Source organism: Crotalus tigris, unplaced genomic scaffold (genome assembly GCF_016545835.1).
Source record: "Crotalus tigris isolate CLP2741 ecotype Arizona unplaced genomic scaffold, ASM1654583v1 scf7180000018497.125743, whole genome shotgun sequence".
Lineage (NCBI taxonomy): Eukaryota > Metazoa > Chordata > Lepidosauria > Squamata > Viperidae > Crotalus > Crotalus tigris.
Genome location: NW_024097040.1, coordinates 79,402 through 101,296, shown reverse-complemented (window position 1 = coordinate 101,296; position 21,895 = coordinate 79,402). Strand labels below are relative to the sequence as shown.

Sequence of the window (21,895 nt, the reverse complement as noted above, 5' to 3'; positions counted from 1 at the left end):
ACTGGCATGACATGCCTTGCATTGTCATCACCAGCACGATGTACCTCACATCATTGTCATCACCAACGTGACGTGTCTCATGGCAGCAGTCACCAGCACAACATGCCTCATGGCAGCGGCATCACCAGCATAACATGCCTCACAGCAGTGGTGTTATCAGTGTTACATGCCTTGTGGCACCGACAGCACTAGCACAACATGCCTCACAGATTTATCATAACCAGTTCACCAAATTCAACAAAAAATTAGATATTGGTTCTGCCGAACCAGTGCAAACCGACTGAATCCCACCAATGGACATAACTGATATTTGGGAAACCTCTTTTCTAGCAAGGTGGATCTGGCAGCGGATTCCCTTACTAATAATTATGATATGTTATTGCTAACAATTATATTTTATTTATTATTTATATTTCATATTTCTAAATTATCCATCTCCCTCAAAGAGGGATTCCCAAAGTGTTTTTCCAAAAGGCAACTAGATGTGCTTGGTTTTTTTCCTTGAAATCATTTCATTTTTTATCTAAGAAACTTCTTCAGTAATTCTTCAGTAAAGAGCAGCTTTAACTTATGAAAACAGGGTGTAATGAAATATTCAACATTAACTGAATACAGTCCAAAGGAAAGAGTTGGGTTTTTTTTTTTTTAAAAAAATGTCAAGCAGTAAGTTGTTACTGAGCTACCAAATCTTTCCTTCAGTATTCTACACAACATAGATATAAAGCACATAAAACAGGAAAAAGGCTTTAGTTACATGGTTGTGGTTGCCCTCTTAAACTTTTGGGCTCCCTTCTATGTTGCTTCAGGTCACCCAAAAAATTCTGAAAAACAGAGTGTTTCATTTGAGCACTAAACTATCATCCTGGTCAAATGTTCTTTTGTGTTTAAGTGTGGATTCAATAGTACGATGTAGCATTTGGGGAGGAAAATGCAGCCCACTAAGCCAGCAGTAGAGGCCAAAATGGAGAAGATCTCCACAGCCACCATGAATTTATCCTTGGTGCTCAGATAACCTGGAATGAAGGACACCCAAATGCTACAAAACACAAGCATATTGAAAGTGATCAGCTTGGCTTCATTGAAAGTATCAAGCAATTTTTGAGCAAAGAAAGCCACAGTGAAACCGATTGTTGCCAGAAGATCCAGGCAACCCAGGGCAATGTGAAACATCATACCTGAGCCTTCAATACATTGCACAATGATGTTATCACTCTAAAATTGCATATCAAACTCTGGGAATGGAGGAGAGGTGACCAACCATGCTACACAGATAAGTATTTGAATAAAGGGGCAGAGGACAATAATGCATCCTGCCAGTCTTTCCCCTAGCCACTTCCTTATCTGGTTTCCTGGCTTGCTGGCAAAAAAGGGCCAGAATTACTGTGATGGTTTTGGCCAAGACACAGAAAACTGAGATAGAGAAAATGGTGCCGAACATAGTTTGCCTGAGGATGCAAGTCACTTCTCCAGGCCAACAAATAAAAAGCAAGGAGCACAGTAAACAAAGCAAGAGAGAGGAGAGAAAGATGTGGGTGATGTTCTTGTTGTTGGCTTTGACAATGGAGGTGTCCCAGTGTAGAATGAAAGTCACTGCCATTAAAATGAGGGTTGTTGAAAAGAAAAGAATCAAGCATGTCAGTGTCACTCCCAAGGGTTTATTATAGGACAAATAGCTGAAAATGTTGGGAAGGCACTGGTCCTTTTCTACATTTGAATAGTGATCTTCTGGAAATTTCTCATACTGTTCTGCATTTGAAATAAAGGAATAAGATGTTATCAGTGTGAAAGCTGACTTAGTTTTGATAGGTGACCAAGACTCTTCTTTTGCACCTTCAGGCAATGATGCATAGATCCCTCTGTCAAAACTCACCACTTTTTTCAAACTGCATCAGGATCAAAGCCTTCCAGACAATTATTCAGCAGCCACGATTATCTGCATGATAAACATCTGCATGAGGGAACCAGGCTACCTGCTTCTCCCTACTCTTTCAAAACACTTCATTCAAAAAAAGCCATGATAGAGCAGTGGTCAGCAGCTGTATCTGTCTCTTTCACCTTCCTGAATGATGACAGGAAAGTGTCCAGGAGTCCAGGGGGAGGGAACAGCCACACTGATTTTTAATGAGTTACATAGCTAATGGTGCCTACAAGGTGATCTCCATTCTCCACAGCTCATCCAATTGCCCTTTTATTAGAACAGTGGGTTACATGCATCATATTTTACCAACTTTGGTATTGCCATGATTTGTTGCCAACTTAAAGAATGAAAATGCTTCTTTAATATGATTAGCTACAAATGACCTAAGACAGTTCTACTCATGAACTGGTAGTAATATGTGGCCAGGGTACACTTGTATCATTATAACGTGGATTTGAAGCATACTCCCTGCCCTTCATTGCTCAAGAATGTCCAGTGTGCCACCAAAAGGACACTGTTCTTGAAAACTCACAACTGCGACTACAGATTTTTTTTTTCCATTTCCTTTTTGCTGACCATTTCAGCAAAGCGACAGGCAGAAGAGATATTTTTCGGAATTAGGAGATAGTGAGATGAGAAGAGAGAATTTATCTGGCTACAATTCTATCTCTTCCTCCTTTTAACCAGCATTGCTTTCTTTGGATTGGGAAAGCAAGACTCGGTTCCCCAAATCCATTATGATCCCAAGATCATTTCTTTCTTGCTTGAAGAGGAGCAGCCAAGAGATGGGCTTGGACCATACAATTTCTTCAACTGGAAAAATAGTTGAGTAGCTTTGGGAAAGGGGTTTGCCTACCTCATAATTGTCAGAATTAATTAATTAAACTTCTTTTTTGGGGAAAGCACAGAACATTTAAACACTTAACAGTTTAACTTTACTATTAACAACAACTTCATGAGGCTCAGTAGGTTGCATTATGTATCACTCAGATGATAATTATTGTAATCTACAACTTTAGTTATGCATAAAACCAACAGAGACTCTCTTTCATTGTTGCAGGCAAAGTGCTGTGATGAAGATGTGCCTGCACTGCTGTGATTGGAGCCAAATTCCTTTGGCATTCAAAAGGACTCACATACTTTGCCATGTGCGGCTAACAATAAAAAACACATAAAACATAACAAAACAAACAGTACAAAGACAATCATCCAGGGTTCAGGATTTATAAACCCCAGGCATGCCAGAAAAGCCAGGTCTTAAGTAGCTTACAGAAGACCAACAGGGTGGGAGCGGTCATAATCTCCGGGGGGGGGGAGCTGGTTCCAAAGCGTGGGTGCCATCACAGAGAAGGCCCTGCTCCGCAGCCCCGCCAAATGGCACTGCTTGGCCGAAGGGGCCTGAAGGAGGCCCAGCCTGTGGGATCTAACCGGACATAGGGAATTATGAGGTAGTAGGCGGTCTCGCAAATAGCCTGGCCATGAGCCATATAGGGCTTGAAAAGTAATAACCAACAAATATCTCATCCACGTAGTGGCACCAGAATTTAGGTGTGTAGTTCTGAAATGAATGGTGTTCTAGTTCACCCAGGACTGTTTCTGTAATGATTCTGTCATGGTTCCAACAGACAGAGACAAATAAAGCAGAACTCCAAGGCTTGAAATTTCCTCAAAGAACATGTTTATTAGTTACAAAGTGTCAGCATGGTGAAGAGTGAAACCATGTCTGGATACATACATAACAATTCCCCAATAAAAAGTTAGAAATCCCACCCATAAAGCTATGCAAGCAACTATTGCTTTTTCTTGGATGAGAAGCAAAGCATCTTCAAAGAAAAACAACAAAGTCCTATTGTCTCATAAAAAAGCATTTGGGATAACAATGACCTAGATGACTGAGAATCTCCATAGACATTTAGCTGTGGTTTCTAGGCTTCCATCTTCTGTGTTTACAAATGGTAAACTTTGGGATAACTATGACCTGGATGACTGAGAATCTCCATAGACATTTACAGTAGCTGTAGTTTCTAGGCTTCCATCTTCTGTGTTTACAAATGGTAATTGCCTAGCTGTTTCTTCCTCCATTGTGAACTGTATGTTGGGGAAGACGGAGTTCAGGATGGCACGAAAATCTTTAAGTGCATTTCTCTTGATGATGACAAAAATCTCATTCACATAGCGGCACCAGAATTTAGATATGTAGTTATGAAATACATGGTGTTCTAGTTCATGCAGGACTGTTTCTCCTGCATGAAGTCCTGACATTCATCAGATGAGGAGCCCCGAACTCATTGGTAGCCTCACACTGCAATGGACAAGGATACACATTCAATTTTCAATTTTTAAGATTGTTGGATGAGCAGGCACAAAAACAGCCAGGGAAGTGATTGAAGGCTGGGAACGGTCCCCTGGTCAGTCATTAGGAATGATGATTTACATTTAGCCTAGTACTTAAAAGGTGAGGGCTGGACAGCATAAGCTAATGACTTAAAAGCCAGCCATCAACATCTAAAAAGCCACTTAACACAGGCACTATAAATACCACACACAGAACAGCACATACTGTGTTAGAGAGAAGTTCCTAGAAGATGGGCTCCAACACAAGTCCAAAAGCTTAGAATACAACCTCGGGAGACTTCCGGTTCCGGTTCGTGGTGTCACTAGTCGCACGGGGAGTATCCTCTCCTCGTCGACTAGGTTCCCCTTTGTCAGTGGACCCTTATTAGAGTCCATAGTCACCCTGGAGGGTGCGACTGCTGTCAAGGAGGCTGCGATCTGGCTGTAGAGGAGTGGCGGCTCCTCCAGCTGTCCGGACGAATCTCTGAAGGCCAACGGAGAAGAAGATTGGCCATGAAAATGGCCGATTGCCCCGCCACTTCAGACCGTAAGTCAGAAAACATCTAAGCTTTTAGTGCCCCCGTGGTGAATTCGGGTGAGAATTTCTTGTTTTTCTCTCTGTTCCGCTTTTTTTTGTGTGTGTGTGTGTGCCGGTAAAGAGCTTTTGAAATTATTTCCCTGACTTGGAAAGGCGGCTTCTGCTTTTTTGGGGGGGGGAAGAAAGGCATTTTACAAACACTGAAAGGCTATAAACTGGACACTAAAAAGGGGGAAAAAGAAGGAAAAGGTTTCCTCTCTCCTTTCTTTTTAAGAACTTTACTATTTCTACTTTTTTATATATATACATATTATACCTTAAAAGACAGAAAAAAAGAATTGATTTTTGGAAAAGACTTTCTTAACTCATTGAGGACATCTAGTGGCAAAAATTTAATATTGTAACTTTGCTTACTTTTTTTATGAACTTCAACCATTAAAGATAAGCTGTGCACCTGTGAAGCTGTGGGTGTGGATGTTTTTACATTAAACAAAACCTCTACAAAAAAGAAAAAGAGATTTCCTTTTAAATATTAGTATTAAAATGGAGAAACGTCAGATACAACTGAACTGTGCACTTATATTGGAAAAGATTTATGAGGCCACTGCAGAAATTTGTGCTACATTTAAAAACTGTACTTTAGAATTAAGCTACAGAGACTCTACTACATTTGCTCAAACTGATGTCCAGGTTACAACTGATCATGACATAAATCATAATGTACCAGAAGAGGAATCTACAGAGATAGAAGTGGAATTTATTTCATCTGACAATCCCCTCTACAGCAACTTAGAGAACCAGAAGAAGCAAAGACTAAGACTTCAAAATACAAAGCAATTATATTGCAAAGAGAACAGAAAAAGACGTTTACTGCAGAGGAAGAGATTTATACTTTCTCAAAGACTACTACAAGCAATAAGAATTGATCTATGGGTTGAAAGAGAAAAAAGATGTTTACTGTAGCGAAAGGGATGTACATTTGCTCAAAGATTATTACAAGCATTAAGAATGGATTTATTGATTGAAAGGGAAGCGTTTTTATGGAAGCCTGAGTGGCATAGGAAGAAAACCAGAATAAGACTAAAAACAAATTTAAAAACCTTTAATGGAGTAAAAGGCAATGTTGAAGTCAACTTTCCCCCCAGGAGTCCAGGGGGAGGGAACATCCACAACCAATTTTAATGAGTTAAGTAGCTGGTACCTACAAAGTGATCTCCATTCTCCACAGTTCATCCAAATGTCCTTTTATTAGAACAGAGTTCTAATAAAACTACAGAGTTTCTTTTTCCAATATGACCATTTCAGCAAAGCGATGGGCAAAAGAAATAAGTATTTTTTATGAATTAGGAGGTTGTGAGAGGAGAAGGGAGAATTTATCTGGCTATTAAACTATCTCTTCCTCCTTTTAACCAGCATTGCTTTCTTTGCATAGGGGAAAGCAAAACTCGGTTCCCCAAATCTGTTATGATCCTAAGATCATTTCTTTCTTGCTTGATGAGGAGTAGCAAAGAAACGGGTTTGGACCATAACATTTCATCAACTGGAAAAATAGTTGAATAGCTTTGAGAAAGAGGTTTGCCTACCTCATAATTATCAGAATTAATTAATTAATTAAACTTGTTTCTTGGGAAAGCACAGAACACTTAAACACTTAACAATTTAACTTTACTATTAACAACAACTTCATGAGGCACAGTAGGTTGCATTAGGAATTACTCCAATGATAATTATTGTAATCTACAACTTTAGTTATGCATAAAACCAACAGAGACTCTCTTTCATTGTTGCAGGAAAAGTGCTATGAAGAAGATGTGCCTGCACTGCTGTGATTGGAGCCAAATTACTTTGGCGTTCAAAAGGACTCAGATATTTTGCCATGTGTTTCTACTCTCTGTCCTTTTCCTCCAGGCTTCTTTCAGCAAGACCTTGAACCCCATGTGTGGCGACAAACAACATTTTAAGCTTAATTTCCCTGCCCTCTCCAATGATATAATCATTGGAGAATTTGTGTCTACTATATATCCTGAATTGCCTTTACTCCACTTTATGGAACACCCAGAAGGATCCTTGCGTGGATGGCAAGTACTCTTTTGAAAGAAACCTTTCAAGTTTTTTATCATTAGGATTTTATCATTTATTCCTTATTTGCAAACACTTCTATATACCAAGACTTTTATTTTAAATAGATTATGGTTGCTTGAGATTTCTATTTATCATGCAGTATGTCTTCTTAGTACTTTAAGGCATAGAAAGGAGGGTCATTTTTAAATATATGAGTGTGATCAAATGTTACAGTACATTTTGAGTATTTGGATTGTCTTAACAGTTGGCACAATTCATCAGTTTCTGCCCTCCAATTTCATTGCTATGCTACACATAAGAAATAATCCCTTCAATTGCATTAAAACCCTGTTTTAAACTTCTCAAAGTATGATGCATAGATGACCACATGATCTTCACCTCTGGAATATCTTAACTACTGAAATTTAAGAATGAAGGTTTTATTCTTTTTCAAAGAAATCCTTCAGAATATGAGTGCACTCTTCACTTCTCTAATACTCATTAAAGCAGACAAATACATCATTTTAGGCAAAGAGAAAAGCATTATCAAAGAAGTCTATCTAAATCCAATCTTGGTCACATTCTAAGATTGTAGAACTAATTGAAACTCTTCTTGCAGGCCGTTGCCTAAAAACCTACAGCATATCCTAGCCTTCAGGTTTGCCATTCAGGAGATCAACATGAATGAGAATTTGTTACCCAACATCACTTTGGTCTCCAAGGTCTATGACAATGGTTTTCAAGCACTGAAAGCCTCTGAGAACCTTTTGACTCTTTTCTTTGTTGAAGGCCGTTGTCCCCTCAATTACAGAAGGGGAAAGGAGCAAAGCATCATGGCTGTCATTGGTGATCTCCCTTCCCAGAACACCATACAGATGGCCAACATATTAAATGCCTACAAAATTCCACAGGTAGGTATCCGCGCTAGCATAAATGCACAAGAAAGGAAAGAGTGGTGGTTAAAAGTGGAGAGAACCCCTCAAAAACAGCTGCAATATTGGGGAACTGATTTCGGGTAGTTTTTATTTATTTATTTATCTTTCCAGAGAAATGTAATGCATCAATTACTATTACAACCACAATCTTAATCAAAAACATCATATTTAGTTTGTAAGAAATGGTCTAGGTGTCATTGTTTCTATATTCTTCTTCTCCTTCTCCTTCTCCTTCTCCTTCTCCTTCTCCTTCTCCTTCTCCTTCGGGTGTTGAGAGAGATACAAAATTCTGGTTCTTGCTCTTCTGGTAGACTCAACCATTGCTAATTGATGCTGTAATATTGTGTCTGATGTTGTCTCTCCATCTTCTGGGTGTGCTTCAAGTTCTTTGACTTTCTCCTCTTTCTGTAAATGCCACAACAATTTTAAATACATTTATCAGTAAAGCACTAGTTATCATAGCCTTATAATATAAAATGCCAGATGAATATGCTCAGATACTGTCAGGTCCTTAATGAATAAGGCTCCTCTCTTGTTACTCATTTCTCTCTCCTCTCTATTTCTCGTTAGCACAATCAAAGACTAAGATGATTTTTCTCTAAAAAGTGTTGAATAGAATGCTAATGATGGTCTGGTTGCAAAAGCTCTGAGGAAAGATTTGTTGAACCCTAGGTTTAGTATTTGTACTAAAAACGTACTTACTTTCATTTTTGGATGTGTCTGCAAAAGCAATACTTAGTCTAAAAGTACATCATTATTATTCCCTCTCTGCAGCTCAGTTATGGCTCTTTTGACGTTGCATTGAGTGATAAAATGCAATTTCCTTCTTTCTTCTGGATGACTCCTAATGAAAACCTTCACTATGTTGGGATTATTCAGCTCTTGAAACATTTTGGATGGAATTGGATCGGCCTTCTCATCCCAGAAGACACCACTGGAGAGAGATTTTTCAGAATTCTGAGGCCAAAATTAATCCAGAGAGATATTTGCATTTCTTTCATTCAATTTATTCCCAGACTGATAAATTATGAACCCAGTACCTTCCGGAAGAATAATCTAAATAACATAGCACGTTTCCTACGGTATAGTAAAAACAATGTAATAGTTGTTTATGGGGACATGCAATCTATAGAAGGCTTACGAGTAATTCTTGAATGGTATGAAATTAATAGCAGGCTCCCCATAGAGAGGGTTTGGATCATAAGTGCTTTGTGGGATGTCACTTCCGTGTTTGAGCCCCAGAAATTCACAGCATTGTCCTTCAATGGCAGCTTGTCTTTCTCCCTTCACACAAATATGGTACCAGGTTTTCAAAAGTTCCTTGAGAACCTAAATCCATTTCACTCTACAATGTATTTCCTACATCAGTTCTGGGGTGCTGCATTTACCTGTTCATTTCCAATGTACAACATGTATACATCAGGCAAAGGAAACTGCACTGGGAAAGAGGATTTGCGGAGTCTCCCTGGAACTGTCTTTGAAATGGAGATGTTTGGCCAGAGCTACAATATTTACAATGCTGTGTATGCTGTAGCACATAGTCTCCATGCTATATATTCATCGAGAGCCAGGCAGAAGGGAACAGGCAATGGAGAGAAGTGGAATTTGCTGAAAGTCCATCCTTGGCAAGTGAGTTATAGTGCCTTGTACTTTAATGGGAATGTAGCCATAATAACATGTTAATTTCAATTTTTTACAAAATTCACTAACAGTATATTTTTACTCCAATCCCATCTGCATTTACCTGAAAGTGTCTTTATTGAACAAAACATGATTTCATTTAGGTAATGTAGGAGATTATCAGGCTGAGCCAGAGAGTGGGGTCAAAATGCATCATAAGTCTGGCATCTCTCTATCCCTATAAGAGACCTAAGTCCATCTCTTTTTAAAATCCATTCACTCTTGTCTGGCACCAATTCACCTTGGCCATTAATAGTTCAGAGTCTCGTGTATAGATAGCATGAAATAAAATTGTAGTACTGTTCTGGTTGCTGATCGCTTGCATCTCACAGGTAGGCATACAACAAGTAACATTATCAGGTTCGTCATTAAGCTATTCCTCTAGAGTAGAAGAATTACATATCTAAAAATTTAAAATTGCTGTTTATAATTTTTAGTTGTCTAGACGCTTGGTGGTAATCTCTGAAATTGCTTAGTCCTTATTTCTTGTTGCCACGTTGTTATATTTTTAAATATTCTTCTATATTTTAGGTATCACATTTGATATATGGAAGTAATTTTTCTCCCAGGGGCCTTCTGCTCCCTTTCCAATCTTCAGTTCCCAAAATTCTCAAATCCAGAAAAAACTACCATCTTTTGTAGCACTTTTTGGTTGAGTAGCAGAAGAAAAATTCACTAAAGTAGAGAGAAGGAGTAATTTCTAAATATTATTATTATTATTATTAATAATAATAATATAGGGAGGACCAGAGATCTCTTCAAGAAAATTGGAGATATGAAGGGAACGTTTCATGCAAAGATGGGCATGATAAAGAACCACAATGGCAGGGACCTAACAGAGGCAGATGAGATTAAGAAGAGATGGCAAATCTACACAGAAGAACTATACAGGAATGCGCTTAACGTCCCAGATAACCACAGTGAGATGGACACTGACCTCGAACCAGACATCCTAGAATGTGAAGTGAAATGGGCCTTAGAAAATCTGAGCAACAACAAAGCTAGTGGAGGTGAAAGTATTCCAGCTGAGCTATTCAAAATCTTAAAAAACGATGGAGTAAAAGTGCTACACTCAATTTGCCAGCAAATTTGGAAAACTCAACAGTGGCCACAGGATTGGAAAAGGTCAGTTTACATTCCAATTCCAAAGAAAGGCAATGCCAAGGAATGTTCAAACTATCGCACCATTGCACTCATTTCACATGCTAGTAAAGTTATGCTTAAAATCCTACAAGCTAGACTCCAGCAGTATGTGGATCGAGAACTACCAGAAGTACAGGCAGGATTTCGAAGAGGCAGAGGAACTAGAGATCAAATTGCCAACATACGCTGGATCATGGAGAAAGCTAGGGAGTTCCAGAAAAACATCTACTTCTGCTTCATTGACTATGCTAAAGCCTTTGATTGTGTGGATCAAAACAAATTGTGGCAAGTTCTTAAAGAGATGGGAGTACCAGACCATCTCATTTGTTTCTTGAGAAACCTGTATGCGGGTCAAGAAGCAACAGTGAGAACTGGACACGGAACCACTGATTGGTTCAAAATTGGAAAAGGAGTCCGGCAAGGCTGTATACTGTCGCCCTGCCTATTTAACTTATATGCAGAGAACATCATGAGAAAGGCAGGGCTAGATGAATCAAAAGTTGGAATTAAGATTGCCGGGAGAAATATCAACAACCTAAGATATGCAGATGATACCACTCTAATGGCAGAAAGTGAAGAGGAACTAAAGAGCCTCTTGATGCGGGTGAAGAAGGAGAGTGCAAAAGTTGCTTGAAACTCAACATTAAGAAAACCAAAATCATGGCATCCGGCCCTCTCAATTCCTGGCAAATAGTTGGGGAAGAAATGGAGGTAGTGACAGATTTTATTTTTCTGGGCTCCAAGATCACCTCAGATGGGGACTGCAGCCAAGAAATTAAAAGGTGCTTGCTCCTGGGGAGGAAAGCTATGGCAAATCGAAAAAGCAGAGACATCACCCTGCCAACAAAAGTACATATACTCCAGGCCATGGTTTTCCCAGTTGCAATGTATGGCTGTGAAAGTTGGATCATAAGAAAGGCTGAGCGCCAAAGAATTGAGGCCTTTGAACTATGGTGTTGGAGAAGACTCCTGCGAGTCCCTTAGACTGCAAGGCATTCAAATTGGTCAGTCCTAGAGGAGATCAACCCCGACTGCTCTTTAGAAGGCCAGATCCTGAAGTTGAAACTCAAATACTTTGGCCACCTAATGAGAAGAAAGGACTCACTGGAGAAGAGCCTAATACTGGGAAAGATTGAGGGCAATAGAAGAAAGGGACAACAGAGAATGAGATGGCTGGATGGAGTCACTGAAGCAGTAGATATGAACTTAAATGGACTCCAGAAGATGGTAGAGGACAGGAAGACCTGGAGGAACATTGTCCATGGGGTCGCGATCGGTCGGACACGACTTTGCAATTAATAACAACAAAAACAAATAATAATAATAATAACAATTGTCAATAAAAAAGACAAAAAAGTCTGGATAGTGGACGTGGCAGTGCCTGTAGACAGCACAATAGACGAGAAAGAACTGGAGAAGATAACAAAATACAAAGACCTACAAATAGAAATAGAAAGACTGTGGCAAAAGCAAGCAAGGGTAGTACCAATAGTAATAGGCTCCTTGGGTGCAATCCCAAAACAACTGGAGCACCACTTGAACACCATTGGCATTGACAAATTTGCTATTAGTCAATTGCAAAAGGCAGCCTTATTAGGAACTGCTTCCATCCTGCAACAATATGTAATACCATCAAACATCCACATCTGCCTATCCCAGGTCCTGGGTAAGACTCGATAGGTAGACAAAATGCCAAATCCAGTCTGAACATCTGGCTGACTGTGCGATGATCCATAATAATGAATAATAATATAATAATAATAATAATAATAATAATAATAATAATAATAATAATAAGATTGCACAGACTGATTACAAGCAGCGGCATGACAAAGTAGCAACAATGGTGCATTGGAAGATCTGCAAAAAATATCATTTGCCTGTAAGCAAAAACTGGTGGGATCATAAAATAGAGAAAGTCATAGAAAATGATAAAATTAAACTGCTCTGGGACTTCAGAATTCAAACAGACAAGCACCTGCAACATAACACCCCAGACTTAACAATTGTCGATAAGAAAGACAAAAAAGTCTGGATAGTGGATGTGGCAGTGCCTGGAGATAGCAGAATAGAAGAGAAAGAACTGGAGAAGATAACAAAATACAAAGACCTACAAATAGAAATAGAAAGACTGTGGCAAAAGCAAGCAAGGGTAGTACCAATAGTAATAGGCTCCTTGGGTGCAATCCCAAAACAACTGGAGCACCACTTGAACACCATTGGCATTGACAAATTCGCTATTAGTCAATTGCAAAAGGCGGCCTTATTAGGAACTGCTTCCATCCTGCGACGATACCTGTAATACCATCAAACATCCACATCTGCCTATCCCAGGTCCTGGGTAAGGACTCGATAGGTAGACAAAATGCCAAATCCAGTCTGAACATCTGGCTGACTGTGCGATGATCCATAATAATAATAATAATAATAATAATAATAATAATAATAATAATAATAAAATAATAATAAAAATAAAATAAAATAAAATAAAATAATAAAGCAACAAATAACAGCTATAGCCAGGAAAATCAGTAGATATGAAGCTCAAATTGCAAACTATAAGCAAAACCTCCAATTTCAATCCAATCAGAAACGTTTTCTACCAATCCATCAATGGAGAAACTGCAATGAATCAGTCAGTACCTGACAAGGAAGAAACAGTGCAGTTCTGGAAGCAGATATGGGATAACCCAAAGAAATACAACAAGGATGCGGCTTGGTTAAAAGAGGTGGATGCAAATAAAACAGAAGTTGAAATGAAAGAACTAGTAATAACAACAAAAATGGTAGAAAAAAGAGCAAAGAAAATCAAAAATTGGTCAGCACCAGGTGAAGATGAACTGCATGGGTTTTGGTTGAAACATCTAACTGTTATACACCCACTCATTGCCAAGCAGTTCAACAATATACTACAAGGAGGAGAAATTGAAAAGTGGCTAACAACTGGGAAAACCTACCTAATAATGAAAAATCCAGCAAAAGGGGCAACACCAGGTAACTACAGGCCAATTACCTGCTTACCAACAACTTTCAAATTACTAACTGGTGTGGTAGCTGATGCAGTACAACAGCATCTAGTTGAAAACAATCTCTTTCCACCTGAGTAGAAAGGAAACCGCCCCAATAGCAGAGGAACAAAAGATCAACTCCTAATAGACAAAATGATCTTGGAAAACTGCAAGAGAAGGAAGACCAACCTGAATGTTGCATGGATTGACTACAAAAAGGCATTTGACTCTCTGCCACATGATTGGATATCAAGTGCCTAGAAATAACAGGAGTCAGTAGAAACATCAGAAAATTTGTGCAAAGATCGATGGCACAATGGAAGACACAGTTGCAGATCAATGGTGAGAAGCTGGGAGAGGTTAATATCAAGAGAGGGATATTTCAAGGAGATTCATTATCACCATTACTATTTGTTATTGCACTGTTTCCTCTGTCAACAATACTGAATAACTCAGGACACGGCTATCAAACATCAAAAACATCTGCTAGACTATCCCACCTCCTTTACATGGATGATCTGAAGCTGTATGGAAAAACATCATCTGAAATAGAATCGCTGCTCAACACTGTCCGTATATATAGCCAAGATATTGTAATGGAGTTTGGCTTGGACAAATGTGCCACACTTACTATCAAACAAGGAAAAATAGTGAAAACTGAAGGAATCAAGATGCCCCACGAAAATAACATTAAGAGTCTGGATGAGGAAGAGTACTACAAATACTTGGGTATCCTTCAAGCTGACAACATCAAGCACACTGAAGTCAAGAAAAAGATTAGAGGTGAATACATCAAGAGAGTGAAGAAGATCTTAAAATCCAAACTCAATGGAGGAAATACCATAAAGGCAATCAACACCTGGGCAATCCCAGTCATTAGGTACACAGCTGGAATAGTGGACTGGACTCAAGCAGAACTAAAAGCAATGGATAGGCAGACCAGAAAAATAATGACAATGAATCATGCCCTTCATCCACGCAGTGACATTGATAGACTTTATCTACCAAGGCAAATAGGTGGGCGTGGAATGCTACAAGTACATCAGATGGTTGAAGAAGAAAAAATGGCTTTGGAAGAATATCTGAAGAACAATGATGAAGATGCACTGAAATTAGTATATCAGGAAGGTTTACTAACTACTGGAGAGACCAAAGTGGCCTACAAGAAAGACCAAATGAAGAACAGAATAGAGGCATGGGAAGACAAAGCACTACATGGCCAATACATGAAAAAAATAGCTGGGAAAGCAGATAATAATAAAACCTGGCAATGGCTAAGAGCAGGAAAATTGAAGAAAGAGACCGAGGGACTAATTCTGGCTGCACAAGACCAAGCCTTAAGGACAAATGCATACAAAGTCAAAATTGAGAAGACAGCAACAGACAGTAAGTGCCGCCTATGCAAAGAAGCTGAAGAAACAGTGGACCACTTGGTAAGCTGTTGCAAGAAGATTGCACAGACTGATTACAAGCAGCGGCATGACAAAGTAGCAACAATGGTGCATTGGAAGATCTGCAAAAATATCATTTGCCTGTAAGCAAAAACTGGTGGGATCATAAAATAGAGAAAGTCATAGAAAATGATAAAATTAAACTGCTCTGGGACTTCAGAATTCAAACAGACAAGCACCTGCAACATAACACCCCAGACTTAACAATTGTCGATAAGAAAGACAAAAAAGTCTGGATAGTGGACGTGGCAGTGCCTGGAGATAGCAGAATAGAAGAGAAAGAACTGGAGAAGATAACAAAATACAAAGATCTACAAATAGAAATAGAAAGACTGTGGCAAAAGCAAGCAAGGGTAGTACCAATAGTAATAGGCTCCTTGGGTGCAATCCCAAAACAACTGGAGCACCACTTGAACACCATTGGCATTGACAAATTTGCTATTAGTCAATTGCAAAAGGCGGCCTTATTAGGAACTGCTTCCATCCTGCGACGATACCTGTAATACCATCAAACATCCACATCTGCCTATCCCAAGTCCTGGGTAAGGATTCGATAGGTAGACAAAATGCCAAATCCAGTCTGAACATCTGGCTGACTGTCGATGATCCTAATAATAATAATAATAATAATAATAATAATAATAATAATAATAATAAAATATCTGCAAAAAATATCATTTGCCTGTAAGCAAAAAACTGGTGGGATCATAAAATAGAGAAAGTCATAGAAAATGATAAAATTAAACTGCTCTGGGACTTCAGAATTCAAACAGACAAGCACCTGCAACATAACACCCCAGACTTAACAATTGTCGATAAGAAAGACAAAAAAGTCTGGATAGTGGACGTGGCAGTGCCTGGAGACAGCAGAATAGAAGAGAAAGAACTGGAGAAGATAACAAAATACAAAGACCTACAAATAGAAATAGAAAGACTGTGGCAAAAGCAAGCAAGGGTAGTACCAATAGTAATAGGCTCCTTGGGTGCAATCCCAAAACAACTGGAGCACCACTTGAACACCATTGGCATTGACAAATTTGCTATTAGTCAATTGCAAAAGGCGGCCTTATTAGGAACTGCTTCCATCCTGCGACGATATCTGTAATACCATCAAACATCCACATCTGCCTATCCCAGGTCCTGGGTAAGGACTCGATAGGTAGACAAAATGCCAAATCCAGTCTGAACATCTGGCTGACTGTGCGATGATCCATAATAATAATAATAATAATGGAAAAAAGTTGGAGATAAGGGTAGGATAGGATGACAATATTTGTCTTTCTATAAGGTATGCTTGGTGTAGATATTTTCAATCCCACAATGGAACTTCTTAATCATGTTTTCTGGGACAGAATTTCCAAAAATGTGGTGACGTCCATTATATATAATGGGCTGCCACAAACCTATTCACCAAAGCATGTGAAGGCAGAATAAGAAATAATGGATGAAAACTAATCAAAGAGAGAAGCAACCTAAAACTAAGGAGCAATTTCCTAACATTTAGAACGATTAATCAGTGGAATGATTTGCTTCCAGAAGTTGTAGATGCTCCAACATGGGAGGTCACCAAGCTACAGGAATAGTTGGCGAGTGTGGGAGCGCTAGGGCTGCTGCCAGTGTCACACAGGTGCTAGTGGCCTTTTGTGCATGCATGTAAGTGTTAGCCACCCATTTGTGCACTAGCATGGGTACTAGCAGCCCATTTACAGGCACTAGCAGCCTGCTTGCACAGGCGTGCAGGCGGCATGCACCAGCAAAGCCGCAGGTGTGTGGGTCCTAGTGCCGCTGTCATACATGTGCTTGTTTGCCCATGCCTACACGCACTTGCACATTTCCCTGCTCTTCCCTTTCCCTCTGGGCTGCCAACCTGGAAAGGATGGGGAGCTCTGGTATAGGACAGGCATTTGTCAGAAATGATCTAGGGCTTCCTACTTGAACAGGGGATTGCAGTAGAAGACCTCCAAGATCTTTTCCAATTCTGTTATTCTAATATTCAGTTTTTCTGTTATATTTCTTAGCAATAATTTTTATCTCTCATGAAATGCAAAATTTGGAAGAGCAATCTATCTGACAAAATCTGTATTAATTACTTAAACTTAAAAATATGAACATATTCCTGCAAAGTAGAATTATGCCTTTCAACATAAAAAAATTATTAACTCAAATGTTTGGAAGTTCATTAAAAATCAAGCTCAGCACCATTTGGTAAATCACAGCATAGTACTGTAAATCCTATTGCCTACTATTAGCATAATTTCTCACTTATCTCTCTTATCTTTTAGCTTTGTTTACTTCTGAAAAACCTCCATTTCAACAATAGTGCTGGGGAAGAAATAGCTTTCAATGAGAATGGAAACCTGGCAGCAGCATACGATATCATCAACTTGATTACTTTCTCCAATCGATCCTTTCAGAAGGTCCAAGTTGGACATATTGAACCTCAGAGTTCTCAGAAGGAAGACCTCACCATTAATACAACTGCCATTGTATGGAATCCCAAATTTAAGCAGGTGAAGTTTAAAAAAAAACAATTAAAATGGTGACATTTTCTCAATTTCTGGAATTTTAAAGAAGTAAACTCAATTTACTTCATAGGCAATTCAAAAATCTGGGGACAGCTGCTGGCCATTTTGATATAGTGGTTTTTTCAACTGATGTGCTTTGAAAAAGTATAGTAAATTTCCTGCTTTAGAGAAATGAATAGCTTTTCATCAGGCACTGATGCTTATGCATTTTGAAATACAGGCAAGATGGGATTAATGTGCTATCCCATTTTATTGCTCATCACAGAATAGGAGAGATTAATGGACATCTACTAAAGCTGACATCACCCCAAGTCTTGCACTCACCACACCTGCATTTACTTTCCTGTTTGGCATAATTTGTTCTCGTATGGTAGCCTCTGCAGTGGGAATGCCTCCTTGCACATCTCAGAAGCTGCATTCTACTGCTAGTGAAATGCTTTGGATATATGTCAGGCTGTGCCATGTGGTTGGTCTTATACCTTCTTTCTTCCTTTGTCTCCCTATTGTGTTGCAGAGACATCTTATGACAAATGATTGTGGGCACCGATTCTGCTTGAATTGTTCATGTAGCTACCTGCTCTCCAGCTGTTTGTCTTGCTGGGTACTCCAGTGGCTTTTCACCTTGCCTTATAGTGTTCTGATGCAACTCCTTTTGTGTGACAGTGGATGGTTGCTGTTAAAATTCAGAATTGTGGAACATTGGTGGCCTTGTGATAAACTGTGGTTTCTAGGTATCCCAAAGATGCTTTTTCATGCAGCAACTGGACTTTCTTGTTTTTCTTTGAAGACATTTCACTTCTCATCCAAGAGCTGAAGAAGCTTCTTGTATGAGAAACATCTTCAAAGAAAAATAGCAAAGTCCAGTTGCCTTGTAAAAAAGAATCGTTGGGATAACCATGACCTGGATAACTGAGAATCTCCATAGACATTTAGCTCTAGTTTCTAGGCTTCCATCTAGAAGGAACGGTGTTCTAGCTCACCCAGGACTGTTTCTGTAAAGATTCTGTCATGGTTCCGACAGACAGAGACAAATAAAACAGAACTCCAAGCTATGAAACTTCCTCAAAGAACATGATTATTAGTTCCAAAGTATAGGCATGGTCAAGAGTGAAACCAAGTCTGGATACATACATAATAATTCCCCAATAAAAAGTTAGAAATCCCACCCATAAAGCTATGCAAGCAACTATTGCTTTTTCTTGGATGAGAAGAAAAACAAATTCAAAGAAAAACAACAAAGTCCTATTGTCTCATAAAAAAGCATTTGGGATAACAATGACCTAGGTGACTGAGAATCTCCACAGACATTTAGCTGTGGTTTCTAGGCTTCCATCTTCTGTATTTACAAATGGTAAACGTTGGGATAACTATGACCTACAAATGGTAATCGCCTAGCTGTTTCTTCCTCCATTGTGAACATGTTGGAGAAGATGGAGTTCAGGATGGCACGAAAATCTTTAAGTGCATTTCTCTTGATGATGACAAAAATCTCATCCACACAGCGGCACCAGAATTTAGATACGTAATTATGAAATACATGGTGTTCTAGTTCACGCAGGACTGTTTCTCCTGTATGATCTCCTGACATTCATCAGAGGAGGAGCCCCGAAGTCATTTTTAGCCTCACAATGCAATGGACAAGGATACACATTCAATTTTCACCTTTTAAGATTGTTGGACGAGCAGGCAGAAAAACAGCCAGGGAAGTGATTGAAGGCTGCGAACGGTCCCCTGGTCACTCATTAGGAATGATAATTTACATTTAGCCTAGTATTTAAAAGGTGAGGGCTGCGCAGCACAAGTTAATGACTTAAAAACCAGCCATCAACATCTAAAAAGCCACTTACCACAGACACTATAAATACCACACACAGAACAGCACATACTGTGTTAGAGAGAGGTTCCTAGAAGATGGGCTCCAGCACAAGTCCAAAAGCTTGGAATACTAAACCTTAGGTCCCAGAGACTGACCCAGATTGCATCCTGCAACATTATCCTGAGACACACATATCGGCCTTCATTTGTGAGTACATTTATTATACATGGAGAATCAGGACACCTCTCTTCAATGGCAAAGCAACAAAGAGATAATAGGTAAAAGGATAGCAAACGCTAGGTAGAAATATTTTTGCCATCAGCTCAAGGAAGTGAGGAAGACTAAATATGGAAGTTTTTACCAACCAAAATTCTTAGAAATTCAACATTTCCCATATAGGTTTATTTCTTATTATTTATCAATTTAAGACAGCTCATTAAATTTGCGAGAGATTCTTCCATAACCCTCTTCAGGACATTTCAAATTCTCTTATGTATCATGTAGGAGTTGTGAAGGAATTTCTATCCAAATTTTCAATAGCATTTAGAAGATTGTTCAGATATTTACCTCTATCCTGACTGAATCTAGCAGTAAGTTCTAGGAATTCAAAATTTTGCATTAATAGAAATTACAAGAATATGATTGCTTTAGCATTTATTTACACAGAATGACTGCTTACTGATTGAGTAAAAGCCAGATTATAATTCTTCTTAATTATTTATTCTTCCCATTCCCATTAGACACCGCCTTCTGCCACCTGTGTAGAAAGTTGCTATCCTGGGTACCGGAAATTAATTAAGGAGGGGAAACAGGTTTGCTGCTATGACTGTGTCCAATGTTCAGAGGGAAGCATTTCCACCATGGTTGGTAAGAAAAAGAGATCTATGGTAATATCTCTTTAAAAATACATTATTCTCTAATCAAGTTTGGGTTTTTTAATATAATTTTAAACACAAGAATAGATTGATTGAGATCTCTCACCTGCCTTGTTTTCTTTCTTCTGTTTTTAAATAGAAGCTTTACGGGTGTAATCTCTTCTTCAAGAAACATGGCATATTAAATAAACTTTTAAAAAGATTTTCCTAAGGCACAATTTTTGAAAGAGGTTTATTTTCTTTATGTGAAGCCAATTGTACTTATCAGATTCAAGTGGTAATATGGAAACTTGCTCAGAATACAACCATACTTTTATGTGTGAAGATTCCAAAAACTGTTTCAGCAAGGAATAATTGTTAAAACCTAATATCAATTCAATGTGTAGAATTTTTAAAGATCTTATTTATGGTTTTTAGATTCCAAGCAATGTGAGAGGTGCCCAGAAGAACAATATCCAAATGAGAAGCACCACCAATGTATTCCCAAAATTATCGCCTACTTATCCTACGAAGAATTACTGGGAGAAATCCTGACTAGCTTTACTGTTTCTTTTGCTGTAATCACAATTGTAGTGATGGGGACATTTATCCGCCACCAAAACACTCCCATTGTCAAAGCCAACAATTGGGATATCACCTGCACTTTGCTTTTCTCACTCCTACTGTGTTTTCTCTGCTCTTTCTTCTTCCTCGGATGCCCAGGGATAGTCACATGTCTCCTCCGGCAAGCAGTTTTTGGAGTTGTCTTCTCCATCGCAGTATCTTGTGTGTTAGCCAAAACCATCACTGTGGTTCTAGCTTTCATAGCCACAAAGCCAGGGAACCGCATGAGATGGTGGGTAGGGAAAAGGCTGTCTGTCTCAGTCATTGTGTTTTGCTCACTTATTCAAACAAGCATCTGTGCTGTGTGGTTGACCCTTTCTCCTCCTTTCCCAGAGTTGGACATGCATTCCCAATTGGATGAGATCTTAGTGCAATGCAACGAAGGCTCCGAGATCATGTTTTATGTTATGCTGGGCTACATGTGGCTTTTGGCCCTCATCAGCTTCATGGTGGCCTTCTTTTCTCGGAAGTTGCCTGACAGTTTCAATGAAGCCAAACTCATCACCTTCAGCATGCTGGTCTTTTGCAGTGTTTGGGTCTCCTTTGTGCCCACCTACTTAAGCACTAAGGGGAAATCCATGGTGGCTGTGGAGGTCTTCTCTATCTTGGCCTCAAGTGGTGGCTTATTAGGTTGCATTTTTATGCCCAAGTGCTATATTATCATGCTGAGACCAGAGCTGAATACCAGAGAGCAGCTAGTTAGGAAAAAGACTAGTGTGGTTTCAAGTGCAGCATAAATGCTGACCTAATTCCAAATTTAATTGAAGAGAACATAATACATGATTGGCCAAAGAATTTTATTCAGGAATAGATGTCTTCTTCCATTTTTGAAAGCAATAACATTGAGACTTGTATACAGCTCCATAGCAATTTCAGCACTCTCTGCACAGTTTACCATGTAAGCATTACTTGCATATTGCCCCCAACAATCTGGGTCCTCATTTACCAACCTCAGAAGGTTGGAAAGCTGAGTGAACCTTCAACCTTGTCAAGATCAAACTCCAGGCT

The 21,895-nt window shown here is 39.1% G+C and overlaps 1 protein-coding gene across 1 annotated transcript; it reads left to right on the top strand.

The window, feature by feature from the left end:
- The first annotated feature begins 7,684 nt into the window (after positions 1-7,684).
- On the top strand, positions 7,685-21,624 carry LOC120312428 (vomeronasal type-2 receptor 26-like). Its single transcript, XM_039353140.1, has 4 exons — positions 7,685-7,762; positions 17,351-17,578; positions 20,150-20,276; positions 20,702-21,624. The coding sequence occupies exons 1-4, from the start codon at positions 7,685-7,687 to the stop codon at positions 21,622-21,624; spliced, it is 1,356 nt and encodes a 451-aa protein (XP_039209074.1).
- The last annotated feature ends 271 nt before the right edge of the window (positions 21,625-21,895 follow it).

Bases quoted from the DNA above. Each gene is read 5' to 3' on its own strand.
- LOC120312428 (XM_039353140.1), top strand. From the start codon at position 7,685: ATGGCTGTCATTGGTGATCTCCCTTCCCAGAACACCATACAGATGGCC. The intron at 7,763-17,350 runs GTAGGTATCCGC...CTTATCTTTTAG, and splicing joins ATGCCTACAAAATTCCACAG to CTTTGTTTACTTCTGAAAAA. The intron at 20,277-20,701 runs GTAAGAAAAAGA...TATGGTTTTTAG, and splicing joins AAGCATTTCCACCATGGTTG to ATTCCAAGCAATGTGAGAGG.